At 54.2% G+C, this 23,129-nt stretch overlaps 6 protein-coding genes across 6 annotated transcripts; 2 read left to right on the forward strand and 4 right to left on the reverse strand.

Moving 5' to 3' along the window:
- Window positions 1–414: 414 nt before the first annotated feature.
- Window positions 415–1,612, reverse strand: CGCA056_v003297 (uncharacterized protein; the record flags this gene model as incomplete). The annotated part of the gene is made up of 2 exons (XM_037318554.1): window positions 415–1,269; window positions 1,322–1,612. The coding sequence occupies 2 exons, from the start codon at window positions 1,610–1,612 to the stop codon at window positions 415–417; spliced, it is 1,146 nt and encodes a 381-aa protein (XP_037183849.1).
- A 1,789-nt stretch (window positions 1,613–3,401) lies between these two features.
- ies2 (INO80 complex subunit 2) lies at window positions 3,402–4,778 on the forward strand (the record flags this gene model as incomplete). Its single annotated transcript, XM_037318555.1, has 3 exons — window positions 3,402–4,311; window positions 4,365–4,471; window positions 4,536–4,778. 3 exons carry the CDS (start codon window positions 3,402–3,404, stop codon window positions 4,776–4,778), a joined length of 1,260 nt encoding a protein of 419 aa, XP_037183844.1.
- A 2,103-nt stretch (window positions 4,779–6,881) lies between these two features.
- On the forward strand, window positions 6,882–9,500 carry CGCA056_v003299 (uncharacterized protein; the record flags this gene model as incomplete). The annotated part of the gene is made up of 2 exons (XM_037318556.1): window positions 6,882–7,074; window positions 7,690–9,500. The coding sequence occupies 2 exons, from the start codon at window positions 6,882–6,884 to the stop codon at window positions 9,498–9,500; spliced, it is 2,004 nt and encodes a 667-aa protein (XP_037183843.1).
- A 3,248-nt stretch (window positions 9,501–12,748) lies between these two features.
- On the reverse strand, window positions 12,749–14,714 carry CGCA056_v003300 (ATP synthase subunit beta; the record flags this gene model as incomplete). Its single annotated transcript, XM_037318557.1, has 7 exons — window positions 12,749–13,440; window positions 13,497–14,051; window positions 14,106–14,148; window positions 14,216–14,301; window positions 14,379–14,400; window positions 14,479–14,623; window positions 14,704–14,714. 7 exons carry the CDS (start codon window positions 14,712–14,714, stop codon window positions 12,749–12,751), a joined length of 1,554 nt encoding a protein of 517 aa, XP_037184150.1.
- A 1,203-nt stretch (window positions 14,715–15,917) lies between these two features.
- On the reverse strand, window positions 15,918–19,101 carry CGCA056_v003301 (2-oxoglutarate dehydrogenase; the record flags this gene model as incomplete). The annotated part of the gene is made up of 2 exons (XM_037318558.1): window positions 15,918–16,459; window positions 16,515–19,101. 2 exons carry the CDS (start codon window positions 19,099–19,101, stop codon window positions 15,918–15,920), a joined length of 3,129 nt encoding a protein of 1,042 aa, XP_037184149.1.
- Window positions 19,102–20,087: 986 nt separating this feature from the next.
- CGCA056_v003302 (ATP-dependent clpX-like chaperone) lies at window positions 20,088–21,898 on the reverse strand (the record flags this gene model as incomplete). Its single annotated transcript, XM_037318559.1, has 2 exons — window positions 20,088–21,174; window positions 21,231–21,898. 2 exons carry the CDS (start codon window positions 21,896–21,898, stop codon window positions 20,088–20,090), a joined length of 1,755 nt encoding a protein of 584 aa, XP_037184152.1.
- Between the last annotated feature and the right edge of the window lie 1,231 nt (window positions 21,899–23,129).

The following is a 23,129-nucleotide window of genomic DNA, read 5'->3' on the forward strand; positions in this document are numbered from 1 at the left end:
CGCGCGCAGCGAGGCGTGTAACTCTTGCCTCACATGGAGACGGAACATGGTTTTGTACGAATATTGTATCTGAACACCTATGGACAATGTCCACACAGCTGAGATAGCTACATTGCACAGAGCATTAGGGCTCCTGAATCAAGACAAAGTTGGCATAACAAAGGGGCATAGAATTAGAAAGTTGCGCCAGAGCCAACCCATGACAAATTACAGAGCAGAACACAACTAATCATACTACGGCACTCAGCGGCTCTCTTTCCAGCGTTTGTTCGAGTGTATGAGGTCCCCCTTGGTGGCTGACGACTGACGACGCTTCATTCACATGCCGAGCCCTGACATTTTGCTCGCCGCTCCACATACATACGGATAGACACCGCGCTTTTATCTCCATCTTTGAAAATGTAGGATTACTCCCTACCTGACGGAGGCGGGGAAGTTCCTTGTACTGAGCAACACACCCTTGATACGTCGGATGTTGTCCTTGGCCTTTTTGGTCTCGTCATCAGGCTCGTTGGAGCGGAAGCCGTAAAGACCGCCCGTGAACTCCTTAGGTGCTGGATACGCCAGCTGCATAAGATCATCCTTGAGCAAGTCCATCTCAGACTTGACGTGCGCGAGATCCTCCGCTTCGGCGATGCATTTATCTTTGATCTCTGTCGCATGTTGCGCAAGGCTCTTCACCTTCGCGTCGGCGGTAGCATTGTTCCCTTGTCCAGCTAAACTGGTGCCCCATCTTCCATTCTTCTGGTCCATGTAGGAGCCTAGTGGTGGCGTCGGGGGGTTGGACGTCTGGGTGCCGATGTCGCGGTGGAACATTTCTGAAGGATCCTCGACGTCCGGGTCGCTGCTTGTGCCGTCGTCCTTTGGTGCCTCGGCGCCGGTCTTCTTGGGGGCGGGGATCTCGGAGACGGTGCTTTCGAGTTTCTCGATAATGGCCGACAGCTTCTTGTTGGTTGCATCGTGGAGCTCTGTGCGGGCTTCGTTGAGGTTCTCGACCATAGGGGCGACGAGGAACTTGCTTGTGCCGTATAGAAGGGTTGAAATGCCGGCAAAGGCGTAAAGGGTGTTCAAGATGCCATTTGCTGTGACTAGTGGTGGTGGGCGGGTTGGTTTGGTGAGGAATTCGGGGTATGTAACAACGGGGGGGTTATCGTTTGTTCTTGGAAGAGAGATCTCGTTTTGTGTGGTAGCGGGTGCGGGAGTAGGAGCGTGCGGCTCGGGTGTTGGGATCGTTGCTGGCTCGGCTTCAACGGGTTCTGTTCGCGCAGTCTGGGCATGTTAGTCGCTATGCGACGGGCAAGGAGTGAAAAGCGAGGTTTACCTGTTGCGCTGGTTCTGGTGCTGAACCGCTGCCCAGTAGCTCCTCTATCTCTGCAGGCTCCAGCCCCTTGCCCCTGAGAAACTCTTCCTTCTTTTCTCTTGGTGCGTCCTTTATTTCGTCGTCCTGAAGGAAGCGCCGCGCGACCTCGAGCTTGTCATCGGTAGGGGTATCCTCTTGGGATTGTTGCGATGCAGGCTCAGACTCAACATCCAGCTGAGGCTCGCTCTGTTGTTGTTCGCGCTGCCAGGCAGGAATGCCTGACGAGCTGCCGCTGTCATCAGAGTCGCTCATGTTCGATGATTCTACAAGCTCAGCGGAAGTAAGAAATTGCCAACGTTGGGGACGGCGCGAGGTCAATCACCGGAAAGCAGCCGGTCTGATTCTCCGTAGGTGGTGAATAACATCGGCGTTCGGGACCTATGACCACATGCCTCGGCTGGGAGTACCGCGAAAACGGAGAGGTTGGTACAAGGAAACGTTCATTACGGGCACCTGTAGCCGACCAAAACGCGACCCAGGAGCCCGTCTGGCTTGTTACGGCGGGACACCGTTAAGCTGCAGCGCGTCTGGGGTGGCGGGATGTGGGGCATCACTATGCACGGTGCCCATGGTATCCACACATTACGGGTCTCCGTTTTCAACTTCCGGTGCTCCAGCGGACTTCAGCGCCTGTTGCAGAGTGAAGCTTGCCTCGCGCTGAACTCAAGGTGAGCCTGGTGAAAAGTGCAATACCACGCCAGAGGGTTGGATATCGAAGCCATCTCATTCTTATCCGTCTCATCTATACAACGAGTACTCCGTTCATCGTTCGAGGTATCTATTGTTTCAGCAACCCAGGACATCACCCGATTTGGTCGCTCTCCTGTCACCGACGATCTCTGACCATTCCGCTCGACGCTTTGCTTCACCGACCGAGCGATTGGCAGACCCAGCAACCAATTCCAGCCACGGTCAATCAAGGTAAGCTCTCATCTGCTGCGTTACAACCCTTCGAAAGAGGACCTGCAGCGAGTGGATTCGCTAAAGGGGACAGACTCTCGAAGCGCGCAAGACATTGAGGCGTTGAGAAGAGGGAGAGAGAAACGCAGAGTAGCGACGCGGGAGGCGACACGAGATCCAATAGCCAGAAAGTCTCAGTTCAGGGGGTCCTGTTTTCTGCCCATCTTGGCCTGGTTCACAGCCACCGCTTCTTACTTTACTGCTCTGTACCTTGCCTTGTCGTGCTTGGGGTCCTGCTCCGAGAGGCGATAGGCCACCAAAGGGGAAGAAGGGCGAATTATCCCACTTGCCGCTGCGCGTATTCTGCGGCTAGCCGTCGTCTATCATCTATCCCGGGAAGGGGTATCAACAATCGGTAAGCCATCATCTCTATCGCAATTGCGACATTTGTTTCGACTTGAGCCTTTTCTCTGCGCTGCATCTACTGTCAACACCACCTCTTCATCACATATCACATCGTTCTTGAGGCGAGTTTGCCAACTCAAGTGAGGCAAACAAACGGCAAATTACCTCGAGGCCCAAAACCAACATCTGCAAGGAGAGCAAGGTACACGCACGGCACTCTGCGCGCCAAGAATGCAACTTGATTTGATCCAGAGAGGTTGAGGGAAAGTAGCCGGCCAGCAGAAGCAAAAAACAAGGCAAAAAAAAACAAAAAAGCGCCCGCACGTGGACGGTCTAAAAAAAAAAAAGGTGTAAACTTACCGCAAGTCGCACGCTTTACTAACTTCCATGCATCTCGGCCTGCCACTGCTACCGCTGCTACAGACGTTGCCTTACCTCATCTCCCGTATCTAGGGGATCAGATTCCTAGCAGCAGTGCCACCTCACCTTTAACCCTTCCTTGTCTGTACTTCCGCCCCCCGAGCTTACCTTATTTCAACCTCCCACGTTCGCAATCTTGGGAAAATCCCCCACCGATCGTCCCAAAAACACAACCGTTGCATGCCTACCCCCAAAATCCTTTCTCCCTCACACACTTCACCCAGCCCGCAAGCGCAACAACACTCACATTGAGCCACATCCCCCGGTGCCAAGCAATCCGCAAACGCGCTTCATATATCCTTGACCATATCACACAATGGCTTCTCGACCGCGCCGCTCAGCGGCCAAGAAGGCTTCCGAAGCACTCGTTGACTGGGCCGACAGCGAACGAAGCAGCAATATGTCCACCCGAGCTCGCCGCTCAGAGGGTCGCACCTCCGGTGTGTCTCGCGGCCCGCCCTCGTCGCCGGGCAGTGAGCACCTCAACCTTACCGTCAAAGTTCCCGCGAATAAGCTTCGTGAGGCAACCAGCAGAGGCAGGAATTCCACCGGAAACAGCATCTCTGTAAACAGCCGGGGCTCGTTTGGAGGCAGCGAGATCATTGCTGGAAAACGCAACCGTGGTCCCAAGAAGAGCTACGTAGTTGAGTCCGACAGTGAGGAGGAAGAGGATGAGGACGAGGAGATGGAGGACCCCAACGATGAGGACGCTGATGGCGATGAGGACGACATGGATGTCGACGCCGAGGGCGAAGACGATGCCGATGGCGACGCTGACATGGACACCCCTGCGGCTCCCACAATCAAAATCTCATTGCCGAAAGCTGGTAAGGTTACGCCTCGGCGACCGGCGGCGGCGAGAGTCATCGAGGATGATGACGACGATGAGGAGGAGTTGAGTGAGATTGAAGTCAGTGACCCGGAGAACACGATGGACATGAGCATCGATGTTGGAGGCGCCGGCGATGACGATGAGGAGGAGGACGAAGAAGACGAAGAGGAAGACGCTGAGGGCGAAGAAGAGGACGCCGAGGGTGAGGAAGAAGATGCCGAAGGTGAAGAGGAGGAGATTGAAGTTGCCGACGAAACTCAGGTCGCAGATGCCGAGGGTGAGGAAGACAGTGAACTTGGCAGCCGAGAGGGAACGCCGGACTTGACTAAGATGACGAGGAGACAACGTGCTCGTTTTGAGGAAGAGCCTCAGCAGTATATGAAGCTCTCGGATGGTAATTAATATGCCTACTGACGAGATCGAGAAGACGCGCTAACTGTGTAACAGAGGTTCAAGCAAAGAAGGTCTTCACAGCGGAGGAGCTTTCCATGAGAAGAGCGGAAATGGCTCGTCGTCGACGCAACTTGTCTGAGAAGCGCAACGAAGAAGTCAAGGTAACATGCTTATTTTCCCTGGTATTGAAACAGTATTTGAGCGCGAGAGCTAACGCAAGCATAGATGGAAACCATCAACAAGCTTCTAAAGAAGCAGGCACCCAAGACCAAGGGCAAGGGCCAGGCCGCTGGCAACGATACTCCCAGCAACGAGCCCCCAAAGGCAGATGTAGCTTTCGTCCGCTGGGTCAACTCCAAGAAGGGCAGCATCGTTGCCGTGCCGGAGGAGATGATCGGCGGACCGGCGGGCAAGGTGTTTGTTCCCGGAGGACTCAAGTCCGGAAAGATGGTCGAGGAAGTCGCCTAGGACGAAGGCCCGCGCCAGTCTTCACAACTTAGAGAAAACTCATCATAAAAACACGGAGCACTTGTATCTGATAACAACAGCGTTGGGCGAAGACTGGTATCGTACGCAGCACATAGGTAGATCAGCAGAAGCTGGTAATTGTTCTTAGGTCTCTAGACAGAATTGGTTAATTGGCACAAATCTGCGTCGGCCATCATCCGTCCCGCATGTCCATCCGGCATGCGCAAGTCGCAAACTAAATCGCTCACGTGGTTGATTGCGACAGTTGCTTCACTAACGAGTATCCACAGGTCGGTGCCTGAGAACCTCGGAGATGGCCGTCGGCTCTTGGATTCAATGCCCTTTCGACTGATGATGGCTGTGGGGGTGACGTGACAGTGTCGGCCGAGATATCTTATGTAATCAACATATCGGGGCACATAGGCACTGTAGCAAAATTGCAACACACCAAGGACCCTGCATTGCCAATTGGAGGACAAGTTATGTGGTGCCCGGACGCGGACCTGTCACTCGCAGGAGCTTGTTTGTTTCTGTTGTCCGCAATTCCTCTGGCCTTCGATCGGAAACAACATTTCATCTGCTATTGCTGCTGCTGCTGGCTGTATTAGTGGTGGTGGGCACCCTACCGGTGGCAGCCAAGCCCGCGACAGATGCCTTTGTCAGTGACGGTGACGATCATTCTCCCAGTCCGGTCCCAAATCACAGAGAGCGTTGCTGTGCAGGACCATGCCATTGGCTGTCCCTCGTTGGTCTGCTTGTCATGGTTTTGTCGTGGGTTGTATCTCGCCTGCGGGATCGTGGGTGTTGAGCACCGATATGTGGGAGTGGTGCGATGCCGGCACAGTCGAGCATAGATTGAGTAGGCGACGAGAAGATCTCGGACACGCAAGCTGGGGTAAGAGACGGGCGCTCAACGCCATTATCGCATGGTTGTGGGAACCACTCAGCCCAACTCCATATTGGTAATCAATCCGTCGAGAGCGCCATGTTCCCCTTCTCGTGGTCAGCATGGATGGATTCCGAGGACAGGTATCCAGGTGTATAATTCGTCATCGTGTTGGTGAGATTGGTACTTTGTGCTGAGTACAGTTCGTCCCTACTGCCTACTGGACCAAACACGCTCCATCCACGCATCCTTCAAACCCCCAGGGCCAGCCGTCCAACCAAAAACCCCGGATCTGCACCCTGCAAGAAGCCGGGCGGGGGGAGCCTAATGGTTGGCAGCCGTGGCAGCATGTGAGGTTGGCTGGCAAAGCAGGTGAGAAGGGGACCTTGCTGCAGCTCGCCGGGAATATCGACACCGGAGGCGCCAGCACTCTTCTTGGAGTCTAGCTCGCGAGACTATGTTGTTCCCTCGTTTGGATCTGTCACTGGCAAGCCAGGCAGTGGTCTAGACGGATTGGGACTGCGTCAGGGCGGTTTGCCCATTGTCTGTGCTAAGCAAGTGACAGGCGACGGCGACGACAGACAGGATTCCTTCACCTGGGCGTCGTCAGGTACCGAAGGATCTGAAGCACTTCCTACAAGACTCCGAGCGCGGCAGGCTGAGCCGTCGTGGCCATGGTCATGGAGTCTTCGATACGTCTTGGCTGGAGTCCGATCACGAGAGAGGAGCGCAAACTCGGAGAGGGCCTGGGCTCAAAAGAAGAGTCACGGAAAGACAGAGACACCAGGGGCCACAGACTGCCGCACTTCCTTGGCCTGACAATTCAACACTTCGGATTGCTTCCTGGTTACGAATACTTTAAACCTGCTAAGCCTCGGGTTCCCTCTATGGCGAACCTTAAACCGCGAGAGGGTAACCGACCCCCTCTCCAGAATGTCCTGATACTTGATACTTTGAAGGTGCGCAATGGCAGGGCAGAGCGGGCTCAGCAGCGGGGACACCTCTGCTTCTCATCTCACCGGCTCAGACAGCCGCCACAGAGGCGCATCCGACGTTTTAGTGATGGAACCCTGTGCCCGCCCCGAAGAAAAAATGGTCCTCACGAACTGGGGTACCAGGCGGTTTGTGCTTGCCAATTGGGCAGCCTTTTAGTTTCTTCTAGTTTTGTGAGAGGAAGGAGGGAAAAAAAGTGAGCACGAGAAACATCGGCCAAAACCATGGCGTCTACATCGCCAGTTGAAGCGTCAATGGCTCAAGCAGCAGTAACAGCAAAAACAGCACCAAGAGCAGAAACCACGGCAGATCCTTCAGCTGTTGCATCCATGTCCAGGTCCGGCCAAGATGCTGCGTCTGCCCCCGGCGGCGACAAGGCCAACGCCAACGACACCGCTTCTCGTACATCAGATCAAGGTAGGTAGGTGAGAGACACCACACCGGGCACAGGGCCGCTAGCCTCGCTTTGTCGCTTTTGCCTTCCCTCCCCTCCCCCGGGCTGCTTCCTTTTGTTCTCATGTATGCGGCCTTTCTCTCTCTTGTTCTGCATCCACCCGCATTCTCCTTCCCCATACCTACCTACAGACGGGCACCCGACGCAAAGAAGAACCTACCTTACCTTCAGGGAAACAGACGGGAGGTGGACGACGACGACGGGACGCAGAAGTAAAGGTTCTGGACCGGGCTTGGCTTCCTTGCCATACGCCCGCCATAACACACGCAACACACACGCACACAAAACGTACACTACCTAATACCTACCTTACCTTACCTACCTACTACCTTGCTTCCCCAACAGCCATTTGCCTTACACGATGCCTGAGAGTGGCACGCACTTCGCATCCCCCCTCTTGACTGTCTCGCTTTCCGCTCCTGTTTCTTCCCCTCGCCTTGCTTTTCTCTTCTTATTCATCCGATGCCCCAGACTTTCAATGCATGATTCCTAAGTGCACAACACATCCTTCACTGCACAAACATCGACCAGGCCTATTTGTTCTACATATGACGGAATTATAAACTGACCAAATCCAGCCCCCTTGGCAGCCACCATCAGGCCACCCGCGGCCGCGGCCACCACCCCAGAAACCGGCGCGCTCCATCACCCGCACCACCAGCCCACCCCGCACGCGACTGCGACGGAGACCGCTGCTACTCCAGACCCAGCTGCCACTACTCCAGCTGCGGTGACTATTACTACATCCCCGGTCACGGCTGCTGGACCGGGAGCTTCACTTGCGCATCCCGATATAATAAAGCAGACGCCCTGCTCCCAGCCGGACCTGTCGCCTTCCATGCCTACTTCTTCCTCCCCTCCTCCATCCTCCTCTCTTGCTGCGCCTGAGGCCAACACCCAGCCAAAGAGCCAGCCACAGCACACCACCGCTGCCTCTTCATCTTCCACCACCAAGATGATCTTCTCAGACATTTACAAGTCCCCACGCTCGCCTCTCGCCAAGTTCAGGCACTCCATGTCCCAGCAGCCCTTAACGCTGGACTTGCCCGACTATGATCCAGACCTCCTGAGCAAGGATAAGGTCAAGCAGAAGGAGGCAGTCAAGAAGTACCTTGCCTCCAAGATCCGCAACGACTGGGAGTTTGTCTGGCCACCAGTCATCCCACCTCAAAAACAGAACGGCGATGCTGAGGCTGCACCAAAACCGACGCCAGCGCCAGCAACCGAGGCTGATGCGCCCGTACAAGCACCCGTAGAACAGACCCAAGACACCGCCGAGCCCAAGCCCGAAGCGACGCAGACGGCGACGAATGACGACGATGTGGCAGTCGAAAGCATGGACAGCAGTGACGACGACGAGGAGGAAGGGGGTTTCTCAGACAGCGATGCCGAGTCCGTCTACAGCACCGTCTCAGAAGACCCGGCACGCTTCAAGCCTCGTCTGGAATGGGTGTCTGACCTCTCCGACGAGGAACCCGTCCCACTGTCTCTCTCCCCGTTCCGCTTCGACAGCCCCGATGCGATCGGCGCCGCGGTGAAAGCCTCCGTCGCCGAGAAGCGTGCGGCGCGGAGGCGGGCACTGCGCGAAGAAATGCAGTGGAATGAAGGGCTGGCCTGCTTTGAGGCGAGGCGCAATGCCTGGACAGGCGCACGTACGGTGCGCGTTCGCGCCAAACCGGTTTCTCCCACGCAGACATTCTCGCCGCTGTCGCCCCGCCGCCTCTTCTTCCGCTCCTCAATGTCCCAGCCTTCGCCAGCATCTTTGGGTGCGTCTCCATCGTCGCCGCCTCATTCTCTGCAGCAGCGACCGAGCAACGATGCTTCGGCCGTTGTGTCGGATGGCTCCGAGCTCACCAAAGAGCTCACTGCGTCAAAGTCTAAGGAGTCCGCACGGTCAGCGGCATCGGCCGCGGCTGTGACGTACCCCGTCGAGACCCTGATTCCTCTACCCGCGCCCCTGCTTCCTCCCGGAAACCCAATGCGTGCATCCATCACTCCTTCAGTGTACATCTCATTGTACGAGAAGGTGATTGTACATGCCCTGACGCCCTCATGCCCCGTCAACTTGTCAGACATGATTAGAGCCTGTGTCGTAGGGTGGAAGCGAGACGGTGAGTGGCCTCCGAAGCCGGCTGCCGACGTTGGCATCGTCGCGGTGCGGCGGAGGAAGAAGTCCGCCACAGAGGGTGCAGGGCAGAACGCCGTTCGTAGAATGAGCTTCGGCTTCCTTGGCAGAGCAGAAAAGACAGAGGGCCATGACGAGGCTGGAACCGGCAAGGGCATTAGAAGAAGCCTGCAACGGGTCCTCGGTCTGGGGCAGCACCATCCCGCCACAGGAGCGGGTAATGGGAACGGGGCGGCAAACGGAAAAGAAGCGACCGCTGCATAGGGTCAGGTCCATGATAAACATGATAATGATGGAAATAATTGGTTACAATGAGTTTGACCGGGGGCCTTGTGGCGAGAAGAGGTTCACCGGTGAACCGAAGAGACTTTGAAGGAAAGGTCTTGGGCAGGCTACGCGAGAAGGGAAAGTTGTTCATGCGACTTCTGATACCCATATGGTGTAAAAACATCGATTTCAATGCCAGCATCTGCATCGTTTTGTTTGTTAGTTGGTCGACTGCTACGGGCGTTGGTCGTCCCTTTAGTTGAAAATGTGTACATGAACCATTCAACACAGACCCATGTTATGTTCTTTCTATGCCATATCCTCTGACGATCGTTGCGATACCAAGGCTACCCTCAGCCATCATCATGTGTGGGTGAATCGTTTGGGGGTTTCTTCGGCCAGTATGAAAAACTCGTCTGGAGATCATACATACGAGCCATACTTGGGAAGTCATGTATAGGGGTTGCTCTGTCGGTTTAGATGGACAAAAGCCTAATATGCCTGAATGTACATCCACTTCAAAGAATACTTGTCTTCTCATCCATGTGAGTGAAGTTTGTTCTGGCCGCAACTGCTGCTTTCTTGCCGCCGGCTGCCTTCCCTCGGTCTATGATGCTACACCGTGGCAAGCATGAAGCCCGATCATGAGGCTGTAAACAGCCCGCTGATCCTGCGCATACTTCTCCCACAAATGCTACCTAGTCTCAGTTTCTTGGTCATACCAAAGGTGTGCAGTGCCACTGGTCATCTTTCCCATGGCTGCCCAGGGGACATGCTATGAGAGTCGCCGATGCAGTGACGGCCATCATGTTTTGAAGTGCCTATTCGCTGGACATAATCTCACAACACTGCCAAGCAGCTGGTTTTCAGTTCTGTAATGAAAGGAATAAGACGAAAAGTCGTGAGATAAACTCAGATAGAATTATATGTATCTTGACGACAAGATCATGAGCCTCAACATGTTTGCCTCGCGAGCAGGAAGCAGAAGACTGTCTGTATTTCTAATTTCTCGATGAGATCCAGTACATCCTTTTATTGCCGAAAGTAAGTCTTCGTGCGTGGTGGTGTCAATCAAATGTAGACTTTCCTCGAAGAACACGCATGGAATGCAAGAGACTAAATAACATCTCAGCGCCATTGTAGAAGATGAGAGCCATAACCCACCGAGGGAACCAACTACGACACATAGTTCATGACCTGTAGCTGGTAGGAGTTTAATACGCAGAATTGTGAAAGGTCAACGCGTCGCCCTCGTTGCAGCAGAGCCTACGTACCTGTGTCGTTGAGAATACGGACCTATAGATGTTGACGGATAACGCCTCACCTGACGCAACCACATCAATCCAAATCGTGCAGGAAGATATATCCCGAATATGAGTCGAAGTGTGGGAGCTATCTTCCGAACGTGCTTATGTATGTTTGGTTCCTTTCTGTGATATTACCTGGAACAAAATAATTCACATCCCTGGACTGCGCCCAGCTTTGCACTTCAGATCTACATATAACAGCCCGGACCAACGTAGCTCGTTTGAGATTTCTTCCCGGGATAAAATCGCCCGCTGATGGTGCTCTTCCCACGTAAGAAACAGTCCCTATCAGGAAAGCTTTATGTGAAAACGCCTATATACTGGCGCCACTGGCGTCGATAAAGAAAGGGCACTCCGAGATGTATAACGATAATAATTGTACGGAAATGAAGAGAATTATCAGTTTCACGAATGAGCCCCAATCACAGACAATTGTACACAAGTCCTCCAATGTAAGAATTGGATATCACGACTACCTTCCGAGATGCAATTATCCATAAGCTCGGGCGGGAGGGCCTTGACCTGTCTTATCCAGGAGACGCAATAGACACTGCCAGCTATTTCTGATAAATAGGCGGCTTATGACGTGCGTGTAGTCTCTAAATGCAAGCACCGCAGTGAAGTTAATTTCTCTTATAGATAGCCTTCAGAGCAAACGGCAGCTACATGGCTTTGTGTTACAGCCCACTTGGTCTGCTTACCTTAGTTTTCGACATGACATTCTTCTCGTGGCTTTTCTACCCAATGATTCTCCGGACATTGTTCCCTGGTCGAATAGAGCACACGATTATAACGAAGCGAATTCTCACAATGGTGAAGCCCACATGGCTCTCTTCGCAAACTTGGACGTGTACAAAAATCCATCGATAGACATCTTCACGGTTTTCTAAAAACCACAAACCTGCTCATTCCCCACGGGTCTAGCTCTTTTATGTGCAGTCGTGAGACGCCAGTGCCACCAACGATCCTCGCCTGAGCATTGATCCTTGGCCCTGATACTCCCGAGATACAGCTCAATGCTCAGACTCAGGACTCGTCGACATTCCAGACATCCGTCAAGGACGACGCAGCATCTCACAAACACACGAAAACACGTTCCGAACGTGACACCGCCTTCCCAGCCCCGGCTTCAACACCAATCACCCGCACCCGATCTTCAGCCACTCATCCCCGCGAGACACAACTACACCCCATCCGTCGACACCCGAAAGCCCATCAGCTCGCCTTTCATATTCCAATCTGCAACCATGCTTTCCATCACAGCATCATGCCTCTAAAGCAGGTAAACGGGCGATTGGTTTAGTGGTATAACGACCCCTTCGCATGGGGTAGGTCCTAGGTTCGATTCCTAGATTGTCCATCCTTCTTGACTGCTTTCGAGGGAGGATGGCGTGGAGCGTGCAGCATGGGCGGATGATGATAGGGTTTACAAGACGAGGGAAAACAGAACAATAGCTGTTTGAACTTAGAGTAGTGGCTTAAGTCTAGAGATTCATTATTGATCAATGTTCAATGGTCGTGGCAGTGAATGAAAGAACGGCGTGTTGACACACCCAAGATAAGTGTCCGACCAAACCGGCCTTGGGTACTTCTACCCCAGAAAGAGAATCTGCATGGGATACACCAATCAGGCAGGGGGCTAACCAACGTCATAACCGATTCGCGCGGGGTGCTCACGCAAGTGACAGTCTAGAACGTTGCAGGGGCAGCTTTTTCACCGGGGCGGGGGGAGCGTAATCTCACAATCGGCACGGGACGGCGTTTGAAGAATAAGGAGATTCTCTCAACTACAAGAGGAATTAAGTAGATTTCTTGGTACACAGCTCACAAAAGAGACTTGAATTGAGCTAAGAAACCTCCCCATTCCATCGTTCCTCTTCTATACACAGGCTATATGCCCACCTCTCGACGCTCATTGGTATTTTCGTCAGGAGTCGTTTAGTTGTTCTCCAGCTCCGCCAGAATCTTCTCACCCTTCGCCTTAGCAGAGGCGAAGTCACCGACCATGTAGAAGGCACCCTCAGGAAGGGCATCACCCTCACCGGACAGAATGGCCTTGAAAGAGGCAATGGTGTCCTTAAGGTCAACGAGCTTACCCTCGATACCAGTGAAAACCTGGGCGACGGTGAAGGGCTGGGACAGGAAACGCTGGATCTTACGGGCACGCTCGACGGTGAGCTTGTCAGCCTCAGAAAGTTCGTCCATACCCAGAATGGCAATGATATCCTGAAGGGACTTGTACTCCTGGAGGATCTGCTGGACGCGGGTGGCGGTGTCGTAGTGGTCCTGGCCGACAATACGGGGGTCCAGCATACGAGACTTGGAGTCAAGAGGGTCGACAGCGGGGTAGATACCCAACTCGGAGATACCACGGGACAAGACAGTGGTGGCGTCCAAGTGAGCGAAGGTGGTGGCAGGGGCAGGGTCAGTCAAATCGTCAGCAGGGACGTAGACGGCCTGGACGGAAGTAATGGAACCCTTCTTGGTGGTGGTAATACGCTCCTGCATACCACCCATGTCAATGGCGAGGGTGGGCTGGTAACCGACGGCAGATGGGATACGACCCAGCAGGGCAGACACCTCAGAACCGGCCTGGGTGAAACGGAAAATGTTGTCAATGAAGAGCAACACTGTGACCTGGTTAGCGAGACGATCGTGGCGCATGTTGCTGCGAGAAAAAACTCACCATCCTGTCCCTCCTCGTCACGGAAGTACTCAGCAATGGTAAGACCAGTAAGGGCGACACGGGCACGGGCACCGGGGGGCTCGTTCATCTGACCGAACACCAGGGCGACCTTGGACTCGCCGTCAAGCTGAATGACGGAAGTCTCCTGCATCTCGTGGTACAGATCGTTACCCTCACGGGTACGCTCACCGACACCAGTGAAGACAGAGTAACCACCGTGGGCCTTGGCGATGTTGTTGATCAGCTCCTGAATGAAGACGGTCTTGCCGACACCGGCACCACCGAAGAGACCAATTTTTCCACCACGGGCGTAGGGGGCGAGGAGGTCGACGACCTTGATACCAGTGACGAGAATCTCGGCGGTGGTGGACTGGTCGATGAACTCGGGGGGCTCGGCGTGAATGGGAAGCTTCTTGTCGGTCTTGATGGGGCCACGCTCGTCAATGGGGTCACCAGTGACGTTGATGATACGGCCCAGAGTCGCGGGGCCGACGGGAATGGTGATGGGGGCACCGGTGTCGGTGGCCTTGGAGCCACGGACGAGACCCTCAGTACCTGGAAGAGCGTGAGTTTGAGTGCGGAAAACTTTTCCCAGGCAATAGTACTAACCGTCCATGGCAATGCAACGGACGACATTCTCACCCAAGTGTTGCTGTTGAAATGTGTTAGATGCGGAACTTTGCGGCAGTATTTTTTTCGGTGTCCGTCAAGGTACGTACCGACACCTCAAGAACCAGCTTCTGGTTGTTGTTCGTCGTCTCGAGGGCGTTCAGAATGGCGGGGAGCTTGGCAGTGTCGAACTTGACTGCGTTGTAAGTCAGTATCGAGGTCGTTGAGATGGAGGCAGGCCCCATGAAAGTTTTTCTCTCGGTGTTTACGAACCATCGACGACGGCACCAATGACCTGTGGAAGTGTTGTTGTCAGTAACCGGCATGGCCCTCGGGTTAACGGAAGGGAGCAGCAATGAGGGGGTCCACGAACCTGGTAGATCTTTCCATCACCGACACCGGCAGTAGAGGCGAATCTGCTGCTCGCGGGGAATCTGAAGTTGGCAGGTCTGATGGCGCGGCGGGTAGCGTTCGCCGCGAAAGAAGGGCGAGCCGCCCTGGCGAAGGAGGAAATGCCGCTATTCGGGCATGGTTAGCTCAATTGGGGCCAATTGAACGCGGGACGGTTCAAGGAGTCGATCAGGAAGATGGTACGAACCTCTTGAACATCTTGACAGATGAAAAAGGGCGACTTCGGATGGGAGTGGAGAGGTGATGGTTGAGGTTTGGGGGAGGACTTAGGAGGAAGTGAGCAGTTTTGCTCGGAATCTACGCTTCGTCGGTTAGAGCTTTGCTGGGGGCATCACGTGATCGGATATCGAGCAGGAAAAATTACCTCGTCACGCTATTCCCGATCTAGGCGTCCTGGTCCCTCCGGGAGACACCGGGTCCACGTTCGGGTTCAATTGGAGAGCATGACACACAGCGACACACAGCACTGGACACACTGGACGTAGCCGCAAGGACACCACTGACAACCGCTGGCGCACTTTTCTAGCCTTCCCGCTGAGCCCGGCAGCTCCTGGGAAACTGGGAACTTTCCGTCCTTCTAGCCCGATGCTGTCGAGAAGCAAAGAAAAAAAACAGACATTGAGAGATTCCACTCGCAGTGGGTACTGTGGGTGAATGTCGCAAATGTTGGGTCCTCTTTTCCTGGCAATTGTTGCAGCCCCAGGCACCAGGGAAGAAAGACCGAGAAGCCCAGCAACCAATGCCCTCCAGGTCCAGTGTCCCCAAGTTCGTGTCCCTGATTTCCCCGGTGATGAGCGCCTGCCACCACGGCTCGACTCCTCACTCTCCGCTCTCCGAACATCACCAAATCCGCCCCCGAGCCGAGGACTTTCCGCCGACACTGAACAGCGATACCGCAACTACACGGCTTCAAGGTTCAACTCACCCTCTGTAAGCCTTTGATTCCTATTTACTCTCTTTGAGTATCTTACGAAACAGAGTTTTCTACTTCATGACATCTGTAAGATGTTATTTTCATGACGGCAATGAGATTTCCCAGTGACTACGTATTAATCCTATTAACTTGAGTTTATCAAAGCTGTCACCTCTTTTTTCCCTTCTCATTCTCATGAACATCTTTTGAACATAACTTAAATTCAGTAGATAGCAGGTATATCGCTAAAAGGCGGCGCTGTGACCCGCCCTGATGCTAGTGTATCTAGGATGCTTTCCCTGCCCGTCCGTTTGCTGTAACTTGCACAATCTCTCCGTCATGGAGGGCGTGTGGTTATTACTCATAGGTATAGTTTTACAGTTGTACAAGCCAGGAATTGCGCCCGCCATTCTGATTGATCCCTTCCATTCCCATCTTCTATTCCTCGCCATTCCCTCCAGTCGTAAGGTGACCGTCTGTTTTCGAATTTACTCACCCTTCAGCTTGTCCTGCTTAACGTTGAAAGCCATCTCCAGGAACTCCTGCTCCTCCTTGTTGTGCAGGCCCTTGTTACCAGCAGCAACAGACGCACTGGGTCCACGGCCCGCGTACATGACGTGCTTGCGGTCGTGGTGCTCAGTCTGGTTCAACAGGGTCTCCAAACGAGGCTGCGTGAAGCTCCAGGCTCCCGCGTTGAGAGGCTCCTCCTGGCACCAGACGATGGTCTTGGCGTTGGGGTACTGGTCGAGGTTCTCCTTCAGTTGTTGCCAGGGGAAGGGGTTCAGCTGCTCAAGACGAGTGAAGGCGACGTTATCGATCTTGTTGTCGGCGCGGTACTTGGACAGAGTGGCCCAGACCTGACCAGAGCAGAGGATGACACGGTCAATCTCCTCCTTGGACTTAATAGCACCAGTCTCATGCTCAGGATCGGGAATGATCCATCTGAAGTGAGAATCTCCAGTGAACTCCTCAATGTTGGAGCGGGCAAGAGGGTGACGCAGGAGAGCCTTGGAGAAGAAGATGATAAGAGCTGTTTCATGTTAGCAGGCATACTTTGTTGAAAATTTGGAACCATAGCAACTTACGCTTGCGGAATTGACGGTGCATCTGTCGGCGGAGGACGTGGAACAGGTTGGACGGGCTGGTCATGTAGGCGATCTGAATGTTGCAGTCCTGGTGCTGGCGCTCCAACTTCTCAGGAGAGGGGAAGACGCGAGGGTCCTCGTTGCAGAGTTGGAGCCAGCGCTCCAGACGACCGGAAGAGTGCTCGGGACCCTGGCCGTCGTAGCCGTGAGGGAGAGAGACGACAAGACCAGTACGCTGCATCCACTTGGCCTCACCAGAAGCGATGAACTGGTCAATGATGCACTGAGCGTTGTTGGCGAAGTCACCGAACTGAGCCTCCCACATGACAAGGGCGTTAGGGGAGGACAAAGAGTAACCGTACTCGAAACCGAGAGCGCCGAACTCACTCAACGAGGAGTTGGAGATGACGAACTTGCCCTGGTCTTTGCTGATGTGCTGGAGAGGAGTGTGGGTGTCCTCAGTCGCCTGGTCGTGGAAAACAGCGTGACGCTGAGAGAAAGTACCACGCTCGACGTCCTGGCCGGAAACACGGACGTGGTGGCCCTCAGTGACGAGCGAACCGAAAGCCAGAGCCTCAGCAGTGGGCATGTCGATGTTCTGACCCTCGACAACGGACTTGGTCCTGTTGGAGAGGATACGCTTCAGGTTGCGGTGAGCTTGGAAGCCGTCGGGAGTGCTGCCGATGACTGTGCCAATGTGCTCCAGAGTCTTGCCGTCGACGCTGGTCTCGTTGTGGGGAAGAACCTCAGTGGCCAGCTCCTTGGGGGACTTGAAGCCATTCCAGGCGGAAGTGGTCCACTCCTTAGAGGTAGGCTGGTAGTCCTTGGACTTGGAGAAGCTCTCCTCGAGCATGCCCCAGACCCACTGCTTGTGCTCATCGATATCCTCCTTGGTGAAGCTGCCGTCCTCCAGGAGCTTGTTGATGTAGATGCCAATCTGGGAATCGTGGTCCTGGATGCGCTTGTACATCAAAGGCTGGGTAAAGGAAGGCTGATCGGTCTCGTTGTGGCCGTGCTTACGGTAGCAGACCAAGTCGATGATGACGTCTTGCTGGAACTCGGCGCGCCAGTCAGCGGCGATCTGGCAAACGAAGTTGACGGCCTCGACGTCGTCGGCATTGACGTGGAAAACGGGGGCATCGATCGCCTTGGCAATGTCGGTACAGTAGGGGGTGGAGCGAGCGAAACGAGGGTCAGTGGTGAAACCGATCTGGTTGTTAACAACGAGGTGGATGGTGCCGCCAGTCGAGAAGGCCGGCAGAGAGTGGAATCCAAGACACTCGTAGACAACGCCCTGAGCAGCGAAGGCGGCGTCACCGTGGAGGAGGACACCCATGGCGGTGCGGTGAGTCTTCTCGTCGTTGTTGTAGTGCTGGATAGCACGGGTCTTGCCGAGAACGACAGGATCCTCAGCCTCCAAGTGGGAAGGGTTGGCGACAAGAGAAAGCTGGACACGCTTTCCGGAGGGGGTAGGGCGCTCGAAGTTCATACCAAGATGGTACTTGACGTCACCGGAGCCTTCGTCCTCACCACCGGCAGTTCCGGCGAACTCGCTGAAGATGGACTCGTTGGGCTTTCTGACGACGTTGCTGAGGACGTTGAGACGACCACGGTGAGGCATGCCGATGACGATGTCCTTGACGCCGTAGTCAACGCTACGGTCGATGAGGGCCTTCATACCGGGAACCAGGGTCTCGCAGCCCTCGAGACCGAAACGCTTGTCATTGGGGTATTTGGTGGCGAGGAAAGACTCAAAGCTCGAACTCCAAATAAGACGGTCGAGGATACGGCGCTTCTCGTCGATAGAGTACTTGAAGGGCTGGGGAACCTCAATGCGCTCGCGCAGCCAGTCGCACTTCTCTCTGTCGGGGATGTGGATGAATTCGACACCGTAGGAACCGCAGTAAATTTTTTCGCAGGCGGCAATGATCTCGCGGAGCGTCATTTTCTCGCGGCCCTCTCTCTTGAAGCGGGGGAGAATGCCGGGTCCCAACTCGTACTCGGCGTCGAGATCCTTCTCGGTGAACTGGTAGTGCTCGAGGGAAAGCTCCTTGGGTTTGATGTTACCAAAGCCAGTGGATTCGTTTCGGATGCCCAGAGGGTCGATGTTGGCCTTGTGGTGGCCACGAGCCTGGTAGGCACGCACGAGAAGCTGGACCTTCAAGTGGTTGGTGATCTCAGAGCCCTCGCCGAGGCTGGCGCCGAGGGCAGGAACACCACCGATGGCACCAGGAACCAGAGAAGGGGGAGGAGTGAACGCCTGAGAGATGGGCATGTCGCCGTTCTCCATGTTCTTGAAGTAGACCTGCCATGAGACGTGAACGCTCTTGGGGTCCTGCTTCCATTGCATGTACATCTCATCGATGTAGTTGGCGGTGTTGCCGGACAGGAAGTTGTCGTTGGGGTTCGGGGCCGAGTCGGTTGCGCTCGCATAATGACGTTGGCTGGTCAAGGCCAAGGGGCGACGAGCAGAGGCGAGCTTCCTCGCAGAGGTTCGCGACGCGATCGTCGAGAAGCTCGACGAGGCCGTGGGTTTCGAGGCCTGGAGCACCCGAGTGCCAGCTCTACACACGGAGCTTCGCAACATGGTGGCGGTTGGGGTTGATGGGAGGGGATGTAGGGAGTCGAATGGACATGGAAAGGAAAAGGAAAACAAAAACTGAAGCTGTACGATGACGGGGCCGGGGTTGAGTCGGTCCTCGGAAGAAGGGGGTCGGGTTCGTACGGGCCTGCGGCAAATCTGTCTGGGACTGGTGGAGAAAAATTGTAGGTTTCTTAGAATAGGGATATCCTGGTCATGGCATTGGTTGCTGGTCAGTGGTCATCTGTCATCTGTGGGGATGACCTATGGCGGTCACCTGTGGCAGCAACAGTCAGCGCCGCCTCCCGGGACTTGATGTACGTAACGACATTCAATTGTTTTTCCTTCTTCTTTTTTCTAAGCCTTTGTTGCATCTTTTCTAAATACAGCCGATTGATCTTTTGCTAATAAGCTCCGAGAGATATCCTGCAATCAGTCACTTTCTCAAGATCACGGGGAACCTCACAGTGACTTTGGGAGGAAGGACCACCATGGGTACAACGCGCATTTCTGACAGGGCCGCTAGGTGATAAGACATAGATTACATCAGCTGTGGCTTTACCTGTCACCCTGCCGTTTCCGTCATTTCACTCTGGATCGTGTCTTCCAAAGAAGCGATCAAGCACCCGTGGTTATCAGCGTTATTCTGATCTGTGAGAACGCTGATGAAAATCGTGGCTCAACAGGATCGATTGTTTGCTACCTTACTTAGACAAACTCCTGCGAGCGTTTTGCTGATGCGCTACAATGTCGTGAACATGTTGGATCTGTATGATTTATTACAGTGAACAAAACAGAATTATGTATTCCAAAATTTCACCTTACGCATTATGGTTTATTAGATGAAGCGAACCCTTTCTGCACAAATCCGCAAACCCGGCAGCCTTCGCATATGGGTGCATCATTATCTCAACTAAGCATGTTACTCCCCAACTCCATACCGCGCACATGTATATGCTCCCAAACAAATCAAGGTATATATGCCATGGCCTTCAAGCGCCGCTCTGGCCAGCTTCTCGGTACTGCTCGAAAGTCACCTCTGGAGTATGTGGCGCATTGTCCGAATCTTCCTCAGCTATCCGACGCTCAACCTCCAGTCTCCCATCTTTACCCCAGTAACCTGCCTTCTGGGAACCTTTAACACAGGCTTCGGTAATCAATACATACGGCATGGGGGCGTCGAAAATGGGCTCAGCCAGAACCCTCTCCATTTCCATTTTGAGGCCACGAGCGCCAGTCTCAGACTTGGCAGCCCTCTCAGCAATGGCGTACAATGCTTTTCTAGTAAAGTGTAAGCGTGAAGGATATGTTTCGAACAGAGCGGTGTACTGCGCAACGAGACTGTTGCGCGGTTCCGTCAAAATCCTGAACAGGTCATCTAGGGACAACGGGCTAAGAGCGCAGATATTGTGCACTCGGCCAATTAACTCAGGAATGAACCCGAAGGCCTGTAAATCTACAGGAGTTGTTAGATCGAGTGGTGTATACGCAGACGCCGGAGCCTCCGCGTCGACGTGCGGTAGGTGCGAGAACAACTGTCGTGGAATGGCATGGGTGTTGCCAAGACCTTGTGAAGCTCGCAACTCGGAGCCGAAACCCATCGAGGGCTTCGACACTCTTCGTACAACTACCTTGTCGAGGCCAACAAACGCGCCACAAAAGACGAATAGAATGTTTGTGGTGTCGATAGTGTATTGATCGACCTTGCCCTGCGGAGGAGTGGACTGCGGGGCTGACGTTGAACTTGAAGATGTGTAGTTCGTCGTGATAGGTGAAGCGGACCTCGATGACCTGTTGTCTTTGACGTTGACGGTCACCTTGGAGCCCTCAACCAGCTTCAGGAGAGCTTGCTGGACGCCTTCTCCACCAACATCTCGACCGTTCATGCTGTCCCGTTTGGCCAGCTTATCAAACTCGTCCAGAACGACAATGCCATGCTCGGTCGCCTTGATGTCGTAATTCGCTTCGATCAACAATCGTTCTATGCACGTCTCTACATCCTGCCCAATGTAACCGGCTTGGGTGAAGGAGTTGCAGTCGGCTATCGTAAAAGGCACGTTAAGCTTCTTACTTAGAGTCCTGCAGGAAGTTAATAAACCGAGAACATGAGGAACGACTGGAGGCCATTATCTGACTCTAAAATATAGGTCTTGCCAACACCGGTAGGACCGATGAGGAGGATGTTGCTCTTGTCAATTTTGACTTGAGGCGGGGTCGTGGGCTCCTCGACCAGGTAAGAGCCGTCGAAGCCGGTCGGCGAAGTGTAACCTTCGTCCATGTGCTGGACAGATTCAGCATGGCCAGGGAACTCATCTTGCGGCCATTCTTCATCAGAACGATAGCGCTGGAAGGGCGAGTAGCGACTGCGCTGACCTTGGACGGGATGAACGTCCCGCCTCTCGGGCAAATCCCTATCCCGAGCATATCGCTGTCTTTCGGCCTTTTCCCTCTGAACCCTCTCTTCATGGTCCTGGTTCGTCCTTCTTCGAACACCCTGGTAGTGGTTGAAGATGGTAGAACATATCGTCTTCTTTGCTCGGTCTTGTCCGACTACGTAATCGTCGACGCGCTTCTTGAGGTCTCGGGGATAGAACTGCGGAACGCCGAATTTGTTCTTGTTGAACATGGGACCTCGGCCGGTCTCGGTAGACGGATCATAGCTGCTCGTGAAGCCGGAGTTGAAGTCCTGAGTGCGTCTCGGTGCGACTCGTGCGACGGGTGAGACGGAGAAGGGGCGCCTAGCATTGGAAAGCAGCAGGCAGCGTGCGCAGGTGTAGGCCGATGGCCTGACGGGTAGAGGCATGGTGCAGGAGACCCGACAAGGGAACCATAGCCTGGCTGAAGGGTGATGATCGTTAGGGAGGTAGCTGTCGCGTTTATGTCGAGTAGACGTTGGTGGTGCGGGTTGAAAGTCCGGTTACCGGAGTAGATGGCAGCTGTCGTGAGATTGTGGCTGGTTGGCCGGATAAGGAAGCTTGGTCAGAGCTGCCCGCCGCAGTGGCCCGGATGCGGGGTTGAGGAGCTCAAGCTCCAGCGCTTAGGAGCGGCTAAGATTGGGGATACAGTTGATTGTTATCAGATGGTTTATTTGCTCCTTGACACGACTTGCTGCTGCCTTTCCAAAGTCAATTTGACATTGATGGGAAAGAGCTTATCGCAACGCGAGGCTACTCATGACGCAATTCTATCGCTATCGTGTCTGTGATGTTCCAATCGCAGACCCTGCTGCGTGCGCTGCAGTGTTAGTGCCGACCCAACTGGCATCTCGGAGAGCTCCCCTGGTCTCCTTACAGTCTCCTTACAGTCTCCTTACAGGCGGCGTCTCCTGCCAGCCACCCGTAGACGAACTGGGGACGGGCAATGGGCGGCTCTGCGGGATATTCACAGATCAGACCATGTCATACATGCCTGTAGGATGTAAGACACAAGTCAGACTCCTGGCAAAGCTCACCTATTCCATTGCAAACCTCCAGGCTGGGGTCAGGAGACCATACGCACATTGGGTCCAACCAATTCCGGACGTAGGCGTCTCAGGCAGTGAATTGACAGATCTTGCTTTTGTTTTGTGAACACAACGGCTGCCCCATCCGGAACATCGCCTTCAACGGCCGGGCGCAGTCTTGGATGAATGCCAACGTCAGGGGATGTTTATTTGATTCGTATTCTTTGGATAGACCTCATAGCAATGTGCACTGAGATATTGTATGAGAGAAAGCTTCACCCACCTACCTAGCTTGGTACGAATACAGTGTAGCCTAGCAGCCCACTCCACGTCCAGCGCTCCACCACTGTGCGTCTGGCATGCGATTCTGAGAAGGCCCACGACGTGTCTGTGATGGCAATCTGGCACGATAACGACAAACCGGTTCCACAGCACTGATGCAGATTGCTCGTACTGGCTGGATACCCTGCTGGCCTGGCCTGCTACTGGCCGGGGAAGTGACCTGTCGCACCTCACTCGCCCTTCATCCTTGCCTGAAAGGAGCAAAGCACGCGGAGGACGGCAGGCTACACCACGCAAGAACACGGGGGAG

The sequence above is a fragment of the Colletotrichum aenigma genome (assembly GCF_013390185.1).
Source record: "Colletotrichum aenigma strain Cg56 chromosome Unknown KSG_Cg56_contig02, whole genome shotgun sequence".
Taxonomy (NCBI): Eukaryota; Fungi; Ascomycota; class Sordariomycetes; order Glomerellales; family Glomerellaceae; genus Colletotrichum; species Colletotrichum aenigma.